General features: G+C 44.1%; 1 protein-coding gene across 1 annotated transcript in view; it reads left to right on the top strand.

Moving 5' to 3' along the window:
* LOC101003608 (mas-related G-protein coupled receptor member H-like) overlaps nt 1-21,135 on the top strand; it is a 41,655-nt gene extending 20,520 nt beyond the window's left edge. The window contains 4 exon segments of the mRNA XM_031667618.1: nt 268-537; nt 19,439-19,731; nt 19,733-20,083; nt 20,085-21,135. Coding sequence (XP_031523478.1) covers nt 268-537; nt 19,439-19,731; nt 19,733-20,083; nt 20,085-20,313 — 1,143 coding nt within the window. The 3' untranslated portion in view covers nt 20,314-21,135.
* Nucleotides 21,136-23,487: the final 2,352 nt, after the last annotated feature.

The following is a 23,487-nucleotide window of genomic DNA, read 5'->3' as shown; positions in this document are numbered from 1 at the left end:
CCAAGGAAGCTGGGCAGAGGTGGACCTCAGGCACAGCCAGGCCCTGGGCAGCGTGGCCCCTGCAGTTGAGGTAACAGGCAGGCCTAAAGCGCCCCCGTTTCCAGGCCTTGCTTTCCCTCCGCTGTCCTCCTGGCTTTGAGCCCACCCCTGCCCCACCTGACATCTCTCCAAGGCAGTCATACAAGCACTTCAATCCCGGCCACCTCCGGAGCCCCTGCACAGTGACACAGGGGACCTCATGTGAATCTTCTCTGTGAACTGTGGCAGATCCAGCCTCCCAGGACACTGTTGCAGGCTCCTGCCAACACACACTCCAACAGCCTCACCCTGCGGCCCCCAGGGACTCAAGGCTCCTCAGGCCCTCCACTGGCCTTCCAGGCAGGAAGCAGAACACTGCTGCGTCACTTCCAGACTCTAGAAGTTTCCAGGCTGACTGCCTGGTATCTGAGCGTGGGGAGGGTCTGCACCCAGTCCCCCTCGGCCATGGCTTCCTTTCTCCAGGGCCTACTGGCAGCACTAGCAGGCTCTGGTGATACTGTGGGATCATAACAAATACGAGATCAGGAGTTCAAGATCAGGCTGGCCAACATGGTGAAACCCCGTCTCTACTAAAAATACAAAAATTAGCCAGGCGTGGTGTTGGGCACCTGTAATCCCAGCTATTCAGGAGGCTGAGGCAGGAGAATTGCTTGAACCCAGGAGACAGAGGTTGCAGTGAGCCAAGATCGCACCACTGCACTCCAGTCTGGGCGACAGAGCAAGACTCTGTCTTGAAAAAAAAAAAAAAAAAAAATTGCTGGTTCAAGCAATTCTCCTGCCTCAGCCTCCTGAGTAGCTGGGACTACAGGCGCGCACCACCACGCTCAGCTAATTTTTGTATTTTTAGTAGAAATGGGGTTTCACCATGTTGGCCAGGCACTGTGGTAATGTCCCTGGCTCCCAGTCACAGCTCCTAAAACTCTTGTACTTTTCTGAGTGATAAGAATGACAGGTGCAGCTTTTGTTACAATACTTGGGTTTTGTCTCCAGTTCCTGAACAGCTCTGGAACTACAAAGGTGAAAAAGGAGCATCTCTTGTTGCTTACAAGGAGCCTATTCCTGCTTCATGAGTTTGTGTGAGTGAAGTGACTTTTAGAAAGGCCTAAGGTTGAGGCTGATTACCTGAGAAGCCAACCAGGTGAGGAGGAGACTGGAACTTTCAGCCCCACTCCCCAGCCTCTGAGGGGGCAATGATGGAGTCAATCATGTCTACGTAATGAGGCCTCTGTAAAAACCCAAAAGGACGTAGTTCTCAGAGCTTCTGGGCTGACGAACACGTGGAGGTGCTGGGCCTTCGTGCCCCTTTCCTCCTCTTGCCTGGTGCAATTTGGCTGTTCCTAAGTTGTATTCTCCATAATAAATGGGCAAACAAAAGTAAAGTGTTTCCCTGAGTTCTGTGAGCCATTCTAGCAAATGATCGAATTCAAGGAGGGGGCTGTGGGAATCCACAGTTCATAGCCGGCCAGTCAGGAGTCAGAAGGGAGGCCCGGACCTGCGATTGGCATCTTTAGCGGGGCAGCCTTGTGGGGCTGTGCCCTCCACCTGTGGGATCTGATGCTGACTCCAGGCAGATGGTGTCAAAACTGGATTAAATCGTAGGACATCCAGCTGGCATCCACAGAAAAATGGAGAATTGGTTGGTGTCAGAAAACCCTACCCATTTGGCGTCTGATGTGGAGTGTGTGACAGTAGAACGAAGCACAGATGGTTTTCCCTTTCTAGGACCTCGTCCCCTCCTCACCCCGCATCCCCACAGTCTATCTGAAAATTAGCACTCCATGCTTTAGTCCTTCAGGCCAGATAGTCTGATATTTACAGCCCGGCCTCAGAAGTTCCCAGAACTCCTGTCCTTCAATGGTCTCTGCAACGACATTTTTTTTTTTTTTTTTTTGAGATGGTGTCTCACTCGGTTGCCAGGCTGGAGCGCAGTGGCATGACCTCACTGCAACCTTCGCCTCCCTGGTTCAGGCAATTCTCCTGCCTCAGCCTCCTGAGTAACTGGGACTACAGGCGCGCACCACCACGCTCAGCTAATTTTTGTGTTTTTAGTAGAGATGGGGTTTCCCCATGTTGGCCAGGATGGTCTTGATCTCTGTTTATTATTTTATTTATTTATTTATTTTTTTGACGCGGAGTCTCGCTCTGTCGCCCAGGCTGGAGTGCAGTGGCCGGATCTCAGCTCACTGCAAGCTCCGCCTCCCGGGTTTATGCCATTCTCCTGCCTCAGCCTCCCGAGTAGCTGGGACTACAGGCACCCGCCACCTCGCCCGGCTAGTTTTTTGTATTTTTTAGTAGAGACGGGGTTTCACCGTGTTAGCCAGGATGGTCTTGATCTCCTGACCTTGTGATCCGCCCTTCTCAGCCTCCCAAAGTGCTGGGATTACAGGCTTGAGCCACCGCGCCCGGCTATCTCTGTTTATTATTATTATTACACTTTAAGTTCTGGGCTAAATGTGCAGAATGTGCAGTTTTGTTACATAGGTATACATGTGCCATGGTGGTTTTCTGCACCCATCAACCCGTCACCTACATTAGGTATTTCTCCTAATGCCATCCCTCCCCAACCCCCCCAGCCCCCAACAGGCCCCAGTGTGTGATGTTCCCCTCCCTGTGTCCATGTGTTCTCTTGTTCAACTCCCACTTATGAGTGAGAACATGAGGTGTTTGGTTTTCTGTTCTTGTCATAGTTTGCTGAGAATGATGGTTTCCAGCTTCATCCATGTCCTAGTCTTCATCTCTTGACCTTGTGATCCACCTGCCTTGGCCTCCCAAAGTGCTGGAATTACAGGTGTGAGCCACTGCACCCAGCTGCAATGAACTTTTTAAAAACCCTGTGTGAGACTCCAGCCCGGCAATTATGTCTGTCCCAGGTGGTGAGCTCTGCTTCTCAGGGGAGGGAGCCTCAGCCTCAGGGTAAAGAGCACAGTAACAAGCTCTTCTAACAGAAGCGCATCAACACATTATCTCAAGGAATAGCATCCCCAGCCAGGGACCGTGCTCAGGCCTGTAATCCCAGCATTTTCGGAGGCTGAAATGGGAGGTTCACTTGAGCCCACGAGTTAGACACCAGCATTATAGTGAGGCTGTGTCTCTACAAAAAAATAGAAAAAATTAGGCAGACATGGTTGTGCGTGCCTGTAGTCCCAACTACTCAGGAGGCTGACGTGGGAGGATTGCTTGAGCCCAGGAAGTTGAGGCTGCAGTGAGCTGTGATTGCACCACTGCACTCCAGCCAAGGCAACAGAGCCAGACCCTGTCTCTAAATAAATAAATAAATAAATAAATAGCATTTCTCCCTCACATTTGGGAAAACAAAGTTCTATGTGACTCGCCAGCAGGCAGAGAAGCCCCTTTAAATTCCTTGTTTTTTGGTGCCATCAAGTGGTGACTTGAATTTTTTTTCCTCGGGTAGGTTTTTTTCTAAAAGTAGGCTGTTCAGCGATAAATTCTCAGACAAGAGTGTGTTGCATTGAAACACTCTGCATTACTCATTAAGAAAAAAATCACACCTTTAAAAGTTTAACTGCTCAAGGACTTTGAGTTAAACATTGTAAACAGACCACATTCATGTCCCCTCCTCCTACCCCATGCAAAAAAAAATAAAAAACAAAAACCCCACTAAGATGAAGTGAAAGACAGAAAGGATAGGAGAGATAAAGTTGGCAGACAAGAACTAGGAACAAAATTTGGGGAGTGATAACAAAAGTCTATAATCAGAGATGCATGAGAAGAGCACATGAGGGTGCTGTAGGCTGAAGGATCCTAAGGTAGCCTCCGATTCCGGCCTCCTGGTGTACCCACCTTATAGCATTCCCTCCCCTGGAGTGTGGCCCCTCATCAGTTGACTTTGAGTTGATGAAAAGGGATGTTGTCCTGGTGTGTCTAGAGGTAAGACACAGGAAGCACAGCAGATACTATCCTTCTCCTGCTGGCCTTGAAGAAATAAATTAGCCAGGTAGAGAGGATCACCTACCAGGAAATGGGGGGCACCCCTTAGGAGGTGGGAATCTCAGCCCTATAACTGCAAAAACCCAAATTCTGCCAACAATCTGAATGGATCCTGGGCCTCAGAGGAGACCCCGGCCTCAGCCAGTGCCTTGACGTCAGCCTGGGGAGACTTGAGTAGACAGCCCAGAGACCCCGTAACTGGACTCCAACTGGTGGAAACTGAGATAATAAATGTGTGCTGTTTTCAACTGTTGACTTTAGGGGGATTTATTAGGCCAACAACAGAAAACTCATACATGGGCCAGTTCATCCTGAGACCCCTCTAGGAAGAAAACAAGGAACCAGGATGAGGAGGGACAGAACAGAGGTGGAGGCGATGTCAGACACAGGAAAGAACAAAGTGGCAAAGATGGGAAATAGAAAACAGAAGATAAAGTCATCAGAGGAGCAATCCAGGAAGCTCAGCACCAAAACATGGTTCAAAGAAGAAATAGAGAAGACAGAGGGCAGGAAATCGTCAAATACATAATACCATAAATTTTCCAGGACCCCAAAGCCACAAGCCTCCAGACTCAGAATGTTCAAAGCAATGAATGAAAAAAGACCACATCAAGGGATGCCATTATTACATTTCAGAACATCAGGACTAAGGAGAAGATGCTGGAGGCTTCCACAGAGAAAAATCAGGTTACATTAAAAAGAGAAAAGGACTCATCATGGCGTTGACTTTCCAACAACGATACCGAACATAAGAAAGCATTGGAACCCACATCACCTTCCTGGTATGATATTTAACTATAGTTATGTAGGATGTAACCACTGGGGGAAACTGGGGAGGGTACATGGAACCTCTCTGTACTAATTTTACAACTTCCTGTTAATCTATTTTGAAATAGAAGTATTTTTTAAAGCAAGCATTGGAGCAATGGTACCAGAATTCTAAGGAAAAAAATATTTTCAACCTAAAATTCTATACCCACGTCTATCCATAAGGATGTTTCCACTGCAGATAACAGCAGCCACCATTTGAACAGGTTTTTTTTAAAATAACAGTTATATTGTCTTGCTATATCAATAAGCACAAAGACAGACCAGGTCTAGGAGTGGCTAAGCCAGGTCCTCTCCTTCTTTCTGCTTTGGCATCTTCAGGGTCAGGCTAACCCTGAGATGGGCCCTGAGGTGAGAGGTGCAGTTCCAGCGTCTCATCCAGACCTGATGATGCCCAGAAGAGAAACATCTCTGAGTGTCTCTCTTTTAGAATAAAGGACATTTTGGGCTGGGCGCAGTGGCTTACGCCTGTAATCCCAGGACTTTGGGAGGCTGAGGCGGGCAGATCACTTGAGGTCAAGAGTTCGAGACCAGCCCGGCCAACATGGTGAAACCCCATCTCTACTAAAAATACAAAAATTAGCCTGGCGTTTTGGCTGACGCCTGTAATCCCAGCTACTTGGGAGGCTGAGGCAGGAGAATTGCTTGAACCCGGGAGGCAGAGGTTGCAGTGAGCCGTGATCTGCACTCCAGCGTGGGCGACAGAACGAGACTGTCTCAAAACAAAAAACTATATATATATATATCTCCCCTCAGGTTTTAGAGCCAAGAATCACATGCTCATGGTTAAACCAATCTGTCCAGATGGGTGAAATACGTATAGACCACCCATGCTCTCCTCGAGAATGAGCCTCTCTTGAGGCATGTGGCTGAAGAGGGAGGAGTGGACATCCAAGTAAGATCAGGAAGGGGGAAGTTTAAATGAATCCTAGGGAGGCAGCCACAGTGTACACTATGAGTCAAATAAGAGGGTAGAAGAAAAGTATTGCAGACATACAAGTGCTTACACAGACACCTCCACCGCTTTAGGTTAGAAAGTTCTTAAGACAGAACCACCAAATACAACATGTGGAATTTTTTGAATCCTAATTTTGAAAAATAAAACAAAAAGGGAAAATGCTGTGGTTCAGCATTCATAAATTTGTAAATTTGTAGTTCAGATCTACTGAGATAAATTTCAATATGGATACCAAGATTATTGCTAATTTTGTTAGGTATGATAAAAGCATTATGACTATGTAAGAAAATGTCCATATTTTTTAGTATGTATGGGATTAATAAGATGATGTGTGGGATTTGCTTTTAAATCCTTCAACCACAACATAAAAGGGGAAGGGTATAGATGAAATAAATCCTAATATATGTTGGCCCTGTTCCAGCTAATAAGTAAAGAAGACATAATAGAAGCAAAACGTAACTCCCTTTGAAACTCTAAGGAATAAACAGATCTTATCGAAGTTTTTGAATCTCAGCACTATTGACAATTTAGATAATTACATTCATGCACTGCAAAATGACATGTCAGTGAATGATGGACTGCATATGTGACGGTGGTCCCATAATGTTTTAATACTGTATTTTTACTGTACCTTTTCTATGTCTAGATACACAAATACTTATCATTGTGTTACAGTTGCATACAGTATTTAGTATAGTAACATGCTATACAGATTTGTAGCCTAGGAGATTTGTAGGCTATACCATATAGCCCAGGTGTATACTAGGCTAGGACACCTAGGTTTATCTAAATGCCTTCTGTGGTGTTTGCATGATGATGAAGTCTCCTAATGACACATTTCTCTGAATGTATCCCTGTTGTTAATCAACACATGATTGTATTTGTTGGGGGCTAGGGGGCTGTCCTGACTGTTGTAGGATATATAGCAGCATCCCTGTCTTCTACCCACCAGATGCCAGTAGCATCCTTCCTCCCTAATCATGACAATCAAAAATGTCTTCAGACATTGTCAAATGTCCCTAGGTGGGGTGGGGGTTGGAGTAAAACTGCTTTTGGTTGATTCAGGTAATCATCAATGGCCGATAGTGCCACAGAAAGAGAGGAGACAATCTGATGGCTGGAAGTACATCCCTGTGAAATAATCTTGCCAAAATAAAATCAGACCTGAAATAGATGGAGGCTCTAGAACACCAAGACAGAGGAACAGGTTAAATGCATGTAGAGACACAGCCAAAAGTGACCAAGTTTCTTCAACGAAAATATTGCCAGAAAAAAGGAAGGCAAAAAAACCTATCAGTTAAAAGAGGCTTAAGAGACATAACTAATCACAATCAAACCTTATCTGAATGCTGATTCAAACAAACTAGTTGTAATTTTAAAAAGCCAACACATGTATGATACCAACTGAATATATGATGACTTTAGAGAATACTGCTAATTTTTTCAGGTGTGATAATGGCATTGTGGTTAGGCGTTTTTTTTAATAAGTTTTATTTATTTATTTTAATTTTTTGGGTGAAGGTCTCGTTCTGTCACCCAGGCTAGAGTGTGATGGCGTGATCACAGCTCACTGCAGCCTCAACCTCCCAGGCTCAAGTGATCCTCCCACCTGAGCCTCCTGAGTAGCTGGGACTACAGACACCCACCACCATATCTGGCTAAATTTTTAAGTTTTTGGAGAGGTGGGGGTCTCGTCATGTTGCCCAGGCTGGTCTTGAATTTCTCAGCTCAAGTGATCCACCTTGGCCTTCCAAAGTACTGGGATTATAGGCATGAGCCACCATGCCCAGAGGTCTTTAAATAGAAATGCATAATAAAATATTTATAGATGAAACATATAATATCTGGGATTTGCATTAAAATATCCATGGGTTAAAGGTAGTGGGAAGGAGTTTAGCTGAAACAATATTGGCCTTATGTTGATGATTGCGGAAACTTGGAAAAGGATACATGGGAGCTTCTGATGTTCTTTTCTCTACTCTGGTTTTGCTGAAAATTTATCATAATATAAAGTTTTTAAAAAGTCACCTCCCTCATACCCTTTCCTTTAAAGTCCTTCATAGATTGGCTACAGGAAAGAACCCATGGAATCCTCAACATGAAAAGCAGCCAAGAAAAGTCCAAGTAATAGAAGGGACATGGGCCCACAGAGGGCTAGCTGAGAGGGAGGAAGTCTGACAAGGTTCTCCATGGGGAAGTGTTCCCAGGAAAAGTCAAAACAGATTACTCTGTAGGTTTGAGTATTTAAAAAATATGTATTGCTAGGCGCATGACATACTAAATGGAAAAAACGAGCATAGTATAAGCAAAAATAAGAATAAATACATAGGAAACTGTGAAAGTGAAAAATACAAGGCAATATGTAACTAGGGAAAACAAGAATTTGCCCAAGAAAAAATAAAATAATCACGATAAACCACTTGCCTCTTAGATGAAAATGTTTACATTGCTATCATAAAAATAAAAACCTAACTAATCACCAGCACCAGTGTGTGCCACCCAGGGCCCAAGGGCCAGCCTGCCATCACTACTGCCATTGCCAGTGCCACAAGCACTGTCCAGGCCCTGAGGCCCAGACCTGAGGTCCAGCTTGCCATTAGCACTGCCACCACAAGTGCTGCAAGCACTGCCTAGGGGCCCAATAACTAGTATACCCAGGCCCCCTCCTACTACCACTGATGGCTGCTTATGTTACCCAGGGGACCAAGGATCAACCTACCTGATGTCCTTGTCCCCAGAAAAGTCTTGCCACAGCCTCCATTAATAACCACAGCCCAAGTCACTGAAGAACTCACAGACCCCACTGACATTGATTAAAGCTGAATAAATCATACAGAGACTACATTATTGTGCCCACCCAGAATCAAAGCCAAAGCACCCTACCCAACCAACACTGTAGATACATTTACAGGAAAGATTATTTCCCTATGAAATCCATTCCATAAAATTCGAAGAAGCAAGTATTACACCAGATGCACACGTATTGACATAAGGACAAAGGAAACAGAAAAAAAGCAAGGAAACATGACACTGACAAATGAACAAAATAATTCTCCAGTAACAGATTCCAAAGAAAAGGAAATATATGAAATGCCTGAAAAGGAATTTAAAATAGTATCCAGTTGTTACAAGAGAACACAGATAGACAATAAAAGAAAATCAGAAAAATAATTCATAATCTGAATGAGTAACTGAACAAACAGATAGATATAAAAAAGAACCAAACAGAAATTCTGGATCTGAAGTGCTTCAACAATAAATTGAGCAGAAAAAAGAATTTTTGAACTTGAAGATAGGTCTTTTGAAATAATTCAGTCAAACAAAAGAAAGAAAAAAGAAAAAAAGGAAAAAAGAATGAAGAAAGCCTATGTGACATTTGGGATACTGTAAACTAAACACATTTTCATAAAATTTGTTCCACAGGAAAAGGGATGGGAAACAGCATAGAAAACCTATTTAAGGAAATAATCACTAAAAACTTCACAAGTCTCGGAAGAGATAAAGATATCCAGACAGGCAATTCAAGGATTCCCAAATAGATTTAATCCAAAAAGGTTTACTGGAGGCACATTATAGTCAAACTGTCAAAAGTAAAAGACAGAACAGCATGAGAAAACAGTCAAGACATATTTAAGGGAATTTCCATCAGACTAGCAGCAGATTTCTTAGCAGAAACCTTACAGGCTAGCAGAAAGCTTACAGGAAAGAATGGGGTGATATATTCAAGGTGCTAAAAGGAGAAAAAAAAAAGGAAAAAAGGAAAAACTTCTCCACACCCACTAAATCTATCCATTAGATATGAAGGAGAAATAGTCTTTCTTAGACAAACAAAAACAGGAAATTTATCACCACTAGACCAGCCTTATAAAAAATGCTTAAGGAATAACATCTAGAAGAGAAAAGACAGTATCTACCATAATGAAAATACACAAAAGTATAAAACTCACTGGTGGGGATACACAAATGAGAAATATACAAAAATCAACTCAAAATGGATTAAAGATTTAAACATGAACCTAAAACTATAAAACTACTTGATGAAAGCAGGAGAAATGCTTCAGGGCATTAGTCTAGGCAAAGATTTTATGGCTGAGACTTTAAAAGCACAGATAACAAAAATAAAAATAGATAAATAAGACTATATTAAACTAAAAAGCTTCTGTACAGCAAAGGAACAATCAACAGGGTGAAGAGACTACTTATACAATGACAGAAAATATTTGCTAACCGTTCATCCAACAAGTAATTAATATCTAGAATATACAAGGAACTCAACAGCAAAACAAACAAAAAACCACAAATAATCCAATGAAAAATGGGCAAGTGAGCTGAACAGACATTTCTCAAACAAAAACATACAAATGGCCAACAGGTGTATGAAAAAATACACAATATCACTAATCATCAGGGAATTGCAAACTAATACCACAATGAGATATCATCTTACCCCAGTTAGAAAGGTTACATTGGCTGGGCACAGTGGCTCATGCCTGTAATCCCAGCACTTTGGGAGGCCGAGATGGGTGGATCACCTGAGGTCAGGAGTTCGAGGCCAGCCTGGCCAACATGATGAAATCCTGTATCTACTAAAAATACAAAAAATTAGCTGGGTGTGGTGGCACACACCTGTAATCCCAGCCACTTGGGAGGCTAAGGCAGGAGAATCGCTGGAACCCAAGACATAGAGGTTGCAGTGAGCCAAGATTGCACCACTGCACTCCAGCCTCGGTGATAGAGTGAGACTTGGTCTTGAGAAAAACAAACAAACAAACAAAAAATGAATGGCTACATCGAAAAGACAAAAAATAACAAATGCTGTCAAGGATGTGGAGAAAAGAGAACTTTTACCAGACTATTAGTGGGAAGGTAAATTATTATAGACGTTATAGAAAACAGTGTGGAATTTTTCAGAAAACCAAAAATAGAGCCACCATATGATCCAGCAATCCCACTACTGAGTATTTATCCAAAAGAAAGAATATTGGTATATTAAAGGAATAACTGCATTCCCACATTTACTGCAGCACTATTCCCAATACTAAGATATGGAATCAACATAAATGCATAAATGTCCATTAACAGATGAATGAGTTAAGAAAGATTATGTATCTAAGATAGATAAATAGGTGTGTGTGTGTGTGTGTGTATGTGTGTGTGTGTGTTTGTGTGTGTAATGGGATACTATTCAGCCATAAAAAGAATGAAATCTTGTCATTCACAGAAACATGGATGAGCCTGGAAGACATTAAATTAGAGCACAACAAGAAGACATTATATTCAAGCAAAATTCTTGTGGCACAAGAATACCACAACACCACATGTCCTCACTCATATGTGGGAGCTCATAAAAGTAGAGGGTAGAATTGTGGGTACCATAGAGGCTAGGAAGGGTAGGGGGCGAGGAGGATAGGGAGAGGTTGGTTAAGGAATACAAAATTTCAGCTAGATGGGAGGAATGAGTTCTGGTGTTCTACAGCACTATAGGGTAAATATAGATAACCAATTTGTTCAATATTTTTAAAAAGCTAGAAGAGAATATTTTGAATTTCACAACACAAATGACAAATGTTTGAGGTAATAGATATGTTAATTACCCTGTTTTGATCTCTCTACACATATACATGTATCAAAATATCACTCTGTATCCCATACATATGTATAATTATATTGTGTCAACTAAAAATACAAGGGAAAAATGAAGAAAAATGAACCTAATTAAAAATCAGGTCCATGTATATTGAGAAGATGGTGGCTGGATGGGACAGTGCGGTAGACAGCAAAATGCTCATCCAAACTGGAAGTAGATAATGTTGGACATTTATTGTAAAGAACAGAAATATCTACCAATTATTTTTAAATTGGGGGATGAGCCCAGAAGAAATCTCTAGAAGAATTTACAGTAGCTGTTATTAAGCAGTGGAACCGGAAAATGACAAGGGAAAGGGCTTTTTAATGAAGTGTTGTAAGTACTATTTAATTTCTAACTATATGCACACAGCATATTGGTTTTCTATTGTTATGTAACAAGTTGCCACACAAATTTAGCAGCCTAAAGCAGCATGCATTTATTTATCTCACAGTTTCTTTGGGTCAGGAATCTGAGCATGGCATAACTAGGCCCTCTGCTCCGGGTGTCACAAGGTGGGACAAGAAGTCAACTGCGGTTGGGGTCTCATTGGAGGCTGAGGGACGTCTTGTGAGCTCACATGGCTGCTGCCAGAATTCAGTTCCTGGCAACTGTAGGACTGAGACCCTTGGTCCTAGAGGCCACGTTGCAGACCCTCAGCCTTTGCCATGGACAGTTCCCAGTGAGCAGCTTGCTTCTCCAAGGCCAGCAGGAGCCTCTCGCTCCAGCCTGCCATAACAGTCTCACATAGCATAGTGGAGTCATGTGAGTGGCATCTGTATTAACCATGCCTTTATTTTCTGTCTTCTGATGCTTTGACATTTGAGATCTTGCTCACCATGAGTGACTGTCCTTCCCAGGGTGACCAAATTCAAGAGAGAATAAACAAACTCACCCCAGAGTGCACCTTTCCAATGCAAACTAACTCATCCAGAGTGCATACCTACGACCTCCTTCTTTATCAGGCTTTCACACCCTAGGCAACTATCCACCTGCCCAAGTCACGCTGGAGCCAGGTACTAGACAACCTGGGACAGCCCCTGTGCTCAAGGCCTCCTGAAATTATTTCAGCTAGCCAGTCCTCAGTCTGCTGTCCCCGCTGTGCCCACTTCTTCCCACAGAAACCACAATAAAGATTCTTGCCACAGTCCCCGCAGCTCTGCCTCCCAACCCACCCTAGTGCTTCCCCCTGTGGCCCTATATGGCGTGCCCTGCCTCCTTCTTCCAGGGGACTGTGAGTATGAACTTCTTGCTTTATGACAGTCATGTCCATGTCTGTGTGTCTTACATACTTGATTAAAACAAACCCTTAAAACAGCATTCCATCGGCTTTGCCATAATGTAACCTAACTAAGGGAGTGACATCCCATCACCTAGAATAAACACATGCTATTCATTAGAAGCAAGTCACAGGTTCTCCCTCCACTCAAGGGGAGGGAATTACAAAGGCAGCAATTCTTGCGGCGGGGGGATGTCTTCTCCATGTGCTTTTTGATTTTTTAAAAATAATCCCTCATGGAATACTATGCAGCCATAAAAAGATGAGTTCATGTCCTTTGCAGGGACTTGGATGAAGTTGGAAACCATCATTCTCAGCAAACTAACACAAGAAAAGAAAACCAAACCCCGCCTGTTTTCACTCATAGGTGGGAGTTGAACAATGAGAACACATGGACACAGAGAGGGGAACATCACAGGCTGGGGCCTGTCAGGGGGTGGGGGCCTAGGGGAGGGATAGCATTAGGAGAAATACCTAATGTAGATGACAGGTTGATGGGTGTAGCAAACCATCATGGCACATGTATGTAACAAAACTGCACAGTCTGCACATGTACCCCAGAACTTAAAGTATAATTTTTTTAAAATAATAAATAAATAAATAAATAAATCCCTCAAAATCAACTGCTATGTATGATTTCAGCAGGAAGTAATGGTTTGTCTGACTTCAGTGGCTTGAATGAGAGGAGTTTTCTTGCATTGCACCAACAGCATTGGAGGTGCCAGCATTGCTCAAGCTGTCCACCAACACCTGCAGGACTTAGTCTCCATCAGTCTTTCCGTAATGCCTCTTCTCATCATTGTTACCAGCATCTCAGGACCACAAGACAGCTGGCGTGGCCCCAAAAGAAGACACATGGGAAAGGACAGTGCTGGGAACCCCTTTTCGCCAGTCTCCAGCAAAGATCTTTCCAGAAATACCACCTCCCATTCTGCAACCTGCCTCCTCGTGCTCCCTGTCACAGCCAAGTCCTTTGGCTGTTGCCAGCCATAGGGAGGTGGGGAAGTGAGTATCTGTCTGGAAGTGGTTGGTGCCATGGGTTGGAATGCTAAGTAGCCTCAGGCCTGAAGGTTGGCAAATCCATCTGTGTATAGATGCTAGGAAATGCAAAGGCTTCCAGAGCATCAGTAGCAACACCAAGTACTTGGAACGACCCACATTTGGTTTAGTCTAATAACAATCTCAAATGATGAAATGTTGTAAGCTCACTGTTGGAGGCTGAACAAGGTGTTTTCTGATGAGCTGAAACTTGAAGCAGACTGCCCTGGGAGGTCAGTGATTCTTTATCCATTTGATCGACAGTCTCAGAGGGGAGCCAGTCCCACCCGCTGGCCTCCAGTGCTGCCAACAAGACTCAGATCTCACTGGCCAGATGAGGCCAAAATAAGACCCTGAGAACAGACTGTTGCCAGACTGACACGAGCTCTTTCAGCTTGCAAGAATCTTTTCCTGGCTCCCCTGATCTGCTAGATAAGAGGTCACGATCTGCAGAAACAACACACCTGAAGGGGAGCACTAAGAATCACCAAGAAGGCTCCAGTCAACCAGGACCAAATCACTTGACAGTGAGTATTCCCAAGCACTCCTTCCTGGAAGATCACTGTGACTGGGGTTTGCAGCGAGCTCTCCTCTTCCCCATCCCTCTGCAAAGGGCTGCACTGGGTGGGAAGAAACAGCCTCCTTCAAGGGGATCCCAAATTCCAGAAGCCACCTTGGGGGACCTATACCTTCTGCCATCTGTGTGCTAGAGCAGAGGCATTCTGTTTCAATGGGGAGCATGGAGCCTCTCCCAAGAACATCTTTAAAAGCTGAAGGTTCCCCTTAATACACTTCCCTTTCCATGTGTGCCCCCTCCTATTCTCATGTATGTGTGTGCACCCATGGTATGTGTGCCTGGTACTTGGGCTACACACACAGTGTCAGTGTGCTTTAGAGAAACGACACAGCATCAGTAATAAAATGTGGTATGACTTTATTTAATGTTATCTACTATAATATTGTCATAAAAAATATTAACACATTTAACCCCTGTTGAGCTCCTGTGATTGGATCTGTAGCCATGATGAGAAGCTAAAAGTAATCTTTGGAAAAACCAATAATTAACATGTTTCACACAACATGATATAAAGCAGAAACAGAGGATACCTCTGGAAAAAGGGTGACTGCCCCGACTCCAACAACAGGAACATACTGGAATCTCATCGAAGGTTTGTAAACTCTACCCCACCTCTCCTTGGAAGTACCCTTCCCCACCACAGGTTCCTGCCTCTTCGCAAGGAGAATCTCTATGGACAGGAAAAGGCTGTGTTTATGGGAGAATGGGGTACACGGGAACCATCTGGAGGGAGACATGAGGTTGGAAAACACCTGCATCCAGAAAGGGTGTGACAAGTTGTGGGACCAAGGCAGGTCCCTGAAGCCCCGAGTGGAATGGGGATGACCCCTACCTCACAGCCCTCCTCTGAGAATTATATGGAATGCCTAGCACACGTTGAGCCACATTTTACCTATCAGTTTATTTATACTCTCCAACCTGTGTTTCTTTTAAAACAAGGCTTCCCACAGCCAGGAGTAATAAGACATAAAATTCGAGCCAGCACACTTTTGTTCACAAATGCACTTGAATTCTGCAGAAAGGTCAGTTTGGGAAATACCATGGAAAGACAGCACAGTTCCCTTATTTGTTCATTCTGCTTTGGAACTGCAGCTGTGAACATGAGCTGGCTTTCCACACCCATCTACAGGCTCCTGTGATTGGATCTGTAGCCATGATGTAGACAGGCTGCTGTCAGACCTACCCTGGCACAGGGTGCTGTGGGGAGGCCCCCCATGGGTCTGGCCTGGCTGAAAAAAGACACCCCTGTGAGTGCTTTCTCACCATCCTGCTTCTCAGCTTACCCCAGGTCCCTGGGAAGGGTGGTGGAAGGTGACTTAGTGGAGGGGAAGAGGAAGGACAAGAAAGGGAAAGAGAATGGGAGTTTGAGTGAGAAAAGAATCTGCATTCATCTCCTTGCTGGCCCACCCTTCTGAGGCCAAATTGGCTGACCCAGGGGCCTGGGGCTTGCCCTGGAGAGGCAAGAAGAATGCAAACAAGATCAACGAAGTCTTTTACAAGTCAGCAAGGACATTGATTCCCACTAGAATAAGATGAGCAAAGAACACAGAACAATTTACACAACAAGGAATAGAAAACGTTAATAGACTCATGAAAAATATACGACCTCACTAATGATTAAACATGCAAATCAAAACTTTTAAATACCATGATTTCATCAACAAGGAGGCAAAGTTATCAAGCTGGCACACACACATGCTCAATACTGAAATGGGTTCAACTGTAAAAGCACTCTCCTATGCTGCTTCCAGAACAAACCTTTCTGAAGACAGTTGTACTAGTAATTGATGTTCATTAAACATTCACTCTGTGTCAGGCACTTACAGTTAAAGCCCTTCAAAGGATGAAATCATTTTGATTTCTAATAATCATTGGAAGTACACTACCATGATCTCCATTTTATAGGCAGAGAAACTGAGGTTTAAAGATAAATAATGTGGGCCAGACACAGTGTCTCATGCCTGTAATCTCAGCACTTTGGGAGGCCAAGGTGGGAGGATGGCTTGAGGCTAGGAGTTCAAGACCAGCCTGCACAACACAGCAAGTCCCTGTCTGTATAAAAAAAATTAAAAATTATCTGGGTGTGGTGGTGTCTACCTATAGTCCTAGATATTTGGGAGGTTGAGGTAGGAGGATTGCTTGAGCCCAGGAGGTCGAGGGTGCAGGGAGCTGTAATTGCACTATTGTACTCCAGCCTGGGTGACAGAGCGAGATCTTGTCTCAAAAGAAAGAAAAAGATAAAGAACTTGCTCAAGGTCAGATACTTAAGAAACCTGAAACCAAAATTCAAACCCACATCTCTGACCCCGAAGCCCATATTCTGGACCACAGTGTTTTTCTGTCTCAAAGCCTTAAAATCCTTGTAACTGTTCTTGAAGTAATCTATCCTAAGGAAATAATCAGAGATACAGGAAAGTTGTATACACAAGGATGTCCTCTGTATTGCCATTTATGGAAAATTATTAACACCCTAGATATTTAGTAATAGAGAAATTGTAAAATAAACAATGAACAAGGCTGGGTGCGGTGGCTCATGCCTGTAATCCCAACACTTTGGGAGGCTGAGGTGGGTGGATCACTTGAGGTCAGGAGTTCAAAACCAGCCTGACCAACATGGATACCCCATCTCTACTAAAAATACAAAATTAGCTGGGCATCATGGCACATGCCTGTAATCTCAGCTACTTGGGAGACTGAAGAAGGAGAATCACTTCTGAAGGCAGAGGTTGCAGTGAGCCAAGATCATGCCATTGCACTCCAGCCTAGACAACAAGAGCGAAACTCTGTCTCAAAAAAAAAAAAAAAAAGAATGAACAAAAGATAAAACAAAACATCATATTATGTAGTCATCGATCATATTTTTGAAAAAACTTAAAGACTGTAAAATATTGGTGGCATACTATTAAGTTTAAAGGGTAGGTATTGGGCCGGGCACGGTGGCTCACACCTGTAATCCCAGCACTTTGGGAGGCCAAGTGGGGCAGATCACTTGAGGTCAGCAGTTAGAGACGAGCCTCGCCAACATGATGAAACTCTGTCTCTATTAAAAATACAAAAATTAGCAGGGCATGGTGGTGCATGCCTGTAATCCCAGACACTTGGGAGGCTGAGGCAGGAGAATCACTTGAACCCGGGAGGCAGAGGTTGCAGTGAGCCAAGATTGTCCCACTATACTCCAGCCTGGATGACAGATCAAGACTCCGTCTCAAAAAAGAAAGAAAGAAAAAAAGAAAAAAGAACAGAAAAAAGGATAGGTGTAAAACCATATACACTATCATTTCTAGGAAATATATCAACACATTAATAGAAATTATCTGGACGGTAAAATAGGAAAACAGGTGGACTTTTTCATCCTTCTGCATTTTCCAAAGTTTTTGAAATTAGTTTGTTACTTTTATCAGCAAGAAAAGCCATGTATTTTATTTTAAAAAATGCAGAAGAAGTCTGAGCAGGGGCCCCTGTATTACAGAGGATTTGGGCCGTCAGAGTGATGCTGGGAATGGGGCACGGATGACTGAGAGAAGGGCCTGTGCCATGTACCGTGCCTGGGAGCCTGAGACTTCCAGAAACAGTGACTCTCTTGCTTGTTCTCATACCCCATGAAACTCTACAATGTAAACCAAAGGAATTGCCCCAAGGCTCCTGCACCTGCTCCAGAGAGGCGAGGAGCCCAGGGAGGGCTATCCCTCTTCGCAGGGGCTGGGGGTGAAGAGACAGTCCCATCAGCCTCTGGCCAGTGGCTAAGGAGAGGGAAACCAGAGAGCTATGGCCTGGGCCCAAGTAAGGAGGACAAAAATGGGGCAAGAGCGGAGTCTGCCCAGGACGGGAAGGAGGAGAGAGCAAGGGAAAGAAAGGGCCTGGTTGAGGCTGTTTTTTAATTTCTCTAGCAGCCACTGCAACAGGAATGATTCCACTGTGCACACCAGTGACAACTAAGGTTATGTCAGAGTTCATCGGCCATCCTGGGAAACCTAGCCAATCCTCTAGAAAATGTGTTCTGAGCTCCAAGGGGGCCTGACAAGTGACTTTTAACACTGTGCTCATCTGTACATAGGAGAGGCCCGTCCTGTGCTGCCTAAGCATCCACAAAGAAAAGCAGGAAGGTCTTGCTCTAGAAGCCCTTCCTGGAACCCAGTTCCCTCCCACTTCAGTTGGTTGGGGTCAGGCCATCACTAAGGCAGCAGAGAACATGGGATAAGGATGAAAAAGTGGTGGGACAATCAAGGCATCACAACACTAGGGTCACCTGGGGACCATGCGCTGGCTTGGGCCTGGACATTACAATTCTGCCTGTCCCCAACTCTAAGTAGCCTTTTGCCCCTTGAACCCCAACTCCAAGAGACCCTCTTTGTCTTCCCCTCTCCTGCTCCTTTCCATCCTCCCATCAATGGCTGGATTCTCTTATCAACTAAGCCCAAGGGAATGACCTTCGTCTAGGATGGATAAACTTCCGGGGGGATGCTACAAAGGCAAAACCAGAATAGCGATGAGAGATGAGACAGACATGATTGGTGGATTTCTAAATGCACTATCTTTACTTTCTTTACTTTTGTGTGTTGGTTTTTGCTCATTGGTGCCTTTTAAATAAGTGTCTCTTTGATCCTTTTCTTGAATCTGTCACCTAGTTCTGGTAAGAAAAGAAATCTCTTTCTGGAAGGCAGGGGACAAGCTGGGAACATAGTGGGCTTTCCTACAGGGCCAGGAGGAAGGGGACCCTGGTCTGAGACAGTAGCCGAGGCTGGAATTAGGAGCCAACCCTTGGGTTCAGGGGAGGAAACATGGAGATCGTAATGGAATCTGCCCGTGTGGGAAAATGATGGAAGGAGAAAACAGAGGGAAGGAGACGAAATATAGCAAGAGCCTCTCTGGTCTTACATCCTCCCTCCTACGCCACTGTGTGGAGGAGCGTCCTTCATAAAACTGTGCTCATCTTGAGATGCAGAGCAAATGACACCCATAAACTCCACCTTCCGTTTCTGACAACAGGTCTACAGGAGAAAACCGGTGATTCCCCCAAGAATGGCGCTATCGGCAGTGACCATGAGCCCTCTGGAATCTGCACTCTGTACCAGAAATGAATCCCTGAATCACACAACCTGGTCATCAGGGCAAGCGACTCAGCCCCCAGTAGAATCATGAGAACAGCACCGTTCTATCTACATTTCCCTGCTCATTTGCATACTGGGAGTAATTGGGAATGGACTTTTGATGTTGTTTCTCATCTTCTATGTAAAGAGGAAGCCATTCACTGTCTACATCCTACACCTCGTCATCGCTGACTTCATGGTCCTCTGCACATCTGTCCTCCAGCTGATAATCCTGCTTTGTGATCGCCTCAACAATGACACCTTACTGAAATACATCATCTTCCTGACACTTTTTGGCTACAACACAGGTCTGCACCTTCTCACCGTCATCAGTGTGGAGCGGTGTCTCTCTGCTTTACCCAATCTGGTACCAGTGCCAATTCCCAAAGCACCAATCTGCTGTAGCCTGCACTCTGCTGTGGGCACTTTTGCTTCTTGTGTTTGGATTAGAAAACTTCTTCTGCATCCAGGTAGATGAGTTTAGATTCCCAAAACGTCCATACGTGTATAAATTTTTAGGTATCTTGGCATTCCTTGTCTTTGTTCCTCTCATGATCTTCGCCAGTTTGAGGCTCCTCATCCAAGTCTGCTGTAACCTGAAGCCACGCCAACCTGCCAAGCTCTACATAATCATCATAGCTACTGTGGTCTTGTTTCTTGTCTTTGCCATGCCCATAAAGGTCCTGCGCATCATAGCCTTTTTTTAATCCTAGTAACAACTTGGTGTGGAAATTATATCCTTATTTGAATATTTTGTCCACTATCAATTGCAGTGTCAATCCAATTGTCTATTTTGTGGTAGGTCGTATCAGGAGAAAGAAAAGTAGAAAGTCCCTAAGGGAAGCACTGCAAAAGGTCTTGGAAGAAAAACCAGTGGCAGGCTTGGGTGAGAACGTTGCACAGCCTTCTTCACCCTCAACGGCCTTCAGCTAGGATGTCCTTGGGAGAAGACTATTCTATGTCATCTCAATGTGGGAAAAGATAACACGGTTCTGATGTCACTTCTCTATTTTCCTTCCTGGTGGCTCATCTAAGATTAAAAAAGAAATTCCTCAGTTCCTCCTAGGAATTAATAATACTAACAATACCCTATGATGCTCATGTGTTCTACTTTGCCATTGCTGGTTTTGCAAGAGCTGACATTTTTGAACACTTACTCTACTGCAGGCACTGAGCTATGTGTTACATACATTGTCTCATTTAATCTTCTTGACAATCTTATGAGCCAATATTGTTGTTCTACCATGACATGAAGGAGTGAGGCTTAGAAAGGTTTAGTAAAGTTGCAGAGCATGGATGTGACGGAGCCAAGCTGGGACCCAAGGAGTCCAACCCCCAAACCCATGCTTACAACCATAATGCCCAGGACAGTCCATGAGAGGTAGCACTGTAAACTATTTTTCATGCTGCCTTTGACACCACTCCCCACTTTCTTTCACTCATGTCTCTTTTTTAAATCTTGCACTATTCATCAGAGGGAAACCATTTTTTTCCCGTTAGGAATAGGAACTATTGTTGGAGCACAAGAGTGCACATTAATACTTGTGGAAGGACCATAGGAATATCCTCCAGAGATGTCCTTATTGTGCACTTGTTAAGAACTCATCCTGGGATGGAGTGGGAAATACATGAGATGTCCCAAAGTCCTTTAAGAATGTCATCCTCGGCCGGGCGCGGTGGCTCAAGCCTGTAATCCCAGCACTTTGGGAGGCCGAGACGGGCGGATCACGAGGTCAGGAGATCGAGACCATCCTGGCTAACATGGTGAAACCCTGTCTCTATTAAGAAATACAAAAAACTAGCCGGGCGAGGTGGCGGGCGTCTGTAGTCCCAGCTACTCGGGAGGCTGAGGCCGGAGAATGGCGTGAACCCGGGAGGCGGAGCTTGCAGTGAGCTGAGATCCGGCCACTGCACTCCAGCCTGGGCGACAGAGTGAGACTCCGTCTCAAAAAAAAAAAGAATGTCATCCTCTGAGGTGGGAGGATCACTTGAGCCTGGGAGGTCAAGGCTGCATGAGCCATGATGGCGCCCCTACACTTCAGCTTGGGTGACAGAGGAAGACCCTATCTTAAAAAAAAAAAAAAAAAAAAAAAAATTCCTCCCATAAGAATGACAAGGAGCTTCAAAAAGAATTATTGTAGTTTGACTGGAACATGGAAATTTTCACTTCTTTTCTTTCTGTTTGGTGTTCTTAATATGGAATATGTATACATCCATGCATAAAATATACAGCACTGATAAACATTTTCTTTGCAAAATGTATAAAAAACAAAATCATGTATTTTTCTAGAGTATTTTGGCAAACAGCTATTACACAATCTCTCTAGCCCACCATCTATCATTCCTCAGTTTATTACTGAGTAGCAGATTTTGAATGCTGCCAACTCTTTCTGGAATGAGCGCTTGATTTTTTTTTTTTTTTTTTAATCACAAAGAAAACATTCTGCCACAGTCCCAAGGCACTACTGATGGACTTCACTATTTTAAGCCAGCTGAGTCCATGGCACTTTCCAGGACTATTTATAGATTTTGCTCATCCTTTCATTTTCCTACTGAGATAATCTCATGGTCCAACCTGATTGGCACATAATAAAGCCTTCTTCAATTTAATTCTACTTGGCTGAGTACAGTGGCTCATGCCTATAATCCCAGAACTTTGGGATGCCAAGGCAGGTGGATCACCTGAGATCAGGAGTTCGAGACCAGCCTGGCCAATATAGTGAAATCATGTCTGTACTGAAATCACAAAAATAAAAATTAAAAAATGAGCTAGGTGTGATGGTGTGCACCTGTAATCCCAGCTACTTGGGAGGCTGAGGCACGAGAATCACTTGACCCAGGAGGCAGAGGTTGCAGTGAGCCAAGATTGTGCTACTGCACTCCAGCCTGAATGACACAGTGAGACTCCATCTCAAAAAAAAAAAAAAAAAAAAATTAATTCTACTCAACCAGGAATTTTACTGAATGTTCTATGATTTGGTGGTGTTTGGACAGTTCTAACATAAGATGAGAATGTGCATTGTAAGACATAAATTAGAAAATGTATTTTTAATAAATATGACAATAGGTTAATATCCCTTAAAATATAGAATGCTCAATTAAATTAAGAAGAAAAACATTGGGACACCAACAGATTAAATAGGTAAATGACATGGTAGATTATTGATTGATTGATTGATTGTTTGATTGATTTTTTCTTTGAGTTGGAGTCTCACTCTGTCACCCAGGCTGGAGTGCAGTGGTGCAATCTTGGCTCACTGCAACTTCTTATTTATTTATTTATTTATTTATTTATTTATTTTTTAGACAGAGTCTCACTCTGTCGCCCAGGCTGGAGTGCAGTGGCCGGATCTCAGCTCACTGCAAGCTCCGCCTCCCGGGTTTACGCCATTCTCCTGGCTCAGCCTCCCGAGTAGCTGGGACTACAGGCGCCCGCCACCTCACCCGGCTAGTTTTTTGTATTTTTAGTAGAGACGGGGTTTCACCAGGTTAGCCAGGATGGTCTCGATCTCCTGACCTCGTGATCCGCCCGCCTCAGCCTCCCAAAGTGCTGGGATTACAGGCTTGAGCCACCGCGCCCGGCCAGCTCACTGCAACTTCTGCCTCCTGGGTTCAAGTGTTTCTCCTGCCTCAGCCTCCTGAGTAGCTGGGATTACAAGTGTGTGCCACCAAAACCAGCTAAGTTTTTAGATTTTTGGTAGAGATGGGGTTTCACCATGTTGGCCAGGCTGGTCTGGAACTCCTGATCTTGTGATCCACCCGCCTTGGCCTCCTAAAGTGCTGGGATTACAGGCGTGAGCCACCGCACCGGGCCTGGTAATTTATAACCCAAACGTACCACACAAACACACAAGCAAAACAAATGGTCTGTAAACATAAAAAAAAAGTTGTAACTCACTAGTAATCAAAAATGTAAAATTAGAGTAACAGAACACAATTTTAACCTATACAAACAGCAAAGCCTAAAATAAACAAAATTGTGATTTTGTAGCTAGCCAGAGGGTGGCAAGAATGGCATTGACAAAAACTGCTGACAGGAGAATAAACAGCTACTTGGGCTGGTTCCTCTGTGTTGAGAAGAGAACTTTAACCTGACTTTTGCTCGTC

Source organism: Papio anubis, chromosome 6, assembly GCF_008728515.1.
Source record: "Papio anubis isolate 15944 chromosome 6, Panubis1.0, whole genome shotgun sequence".
Lineage (NCBI taxonomy): Eukaryota > Metazoa > Chordata > Mammalia > Primates > Cercopithecidae > Papio > Papio anubis.
The sequence above is the reverse complement of the archived record's forward strand: the minus strand, read 5'-3'. Positions and strand labels throughout refer to the sequence as shown.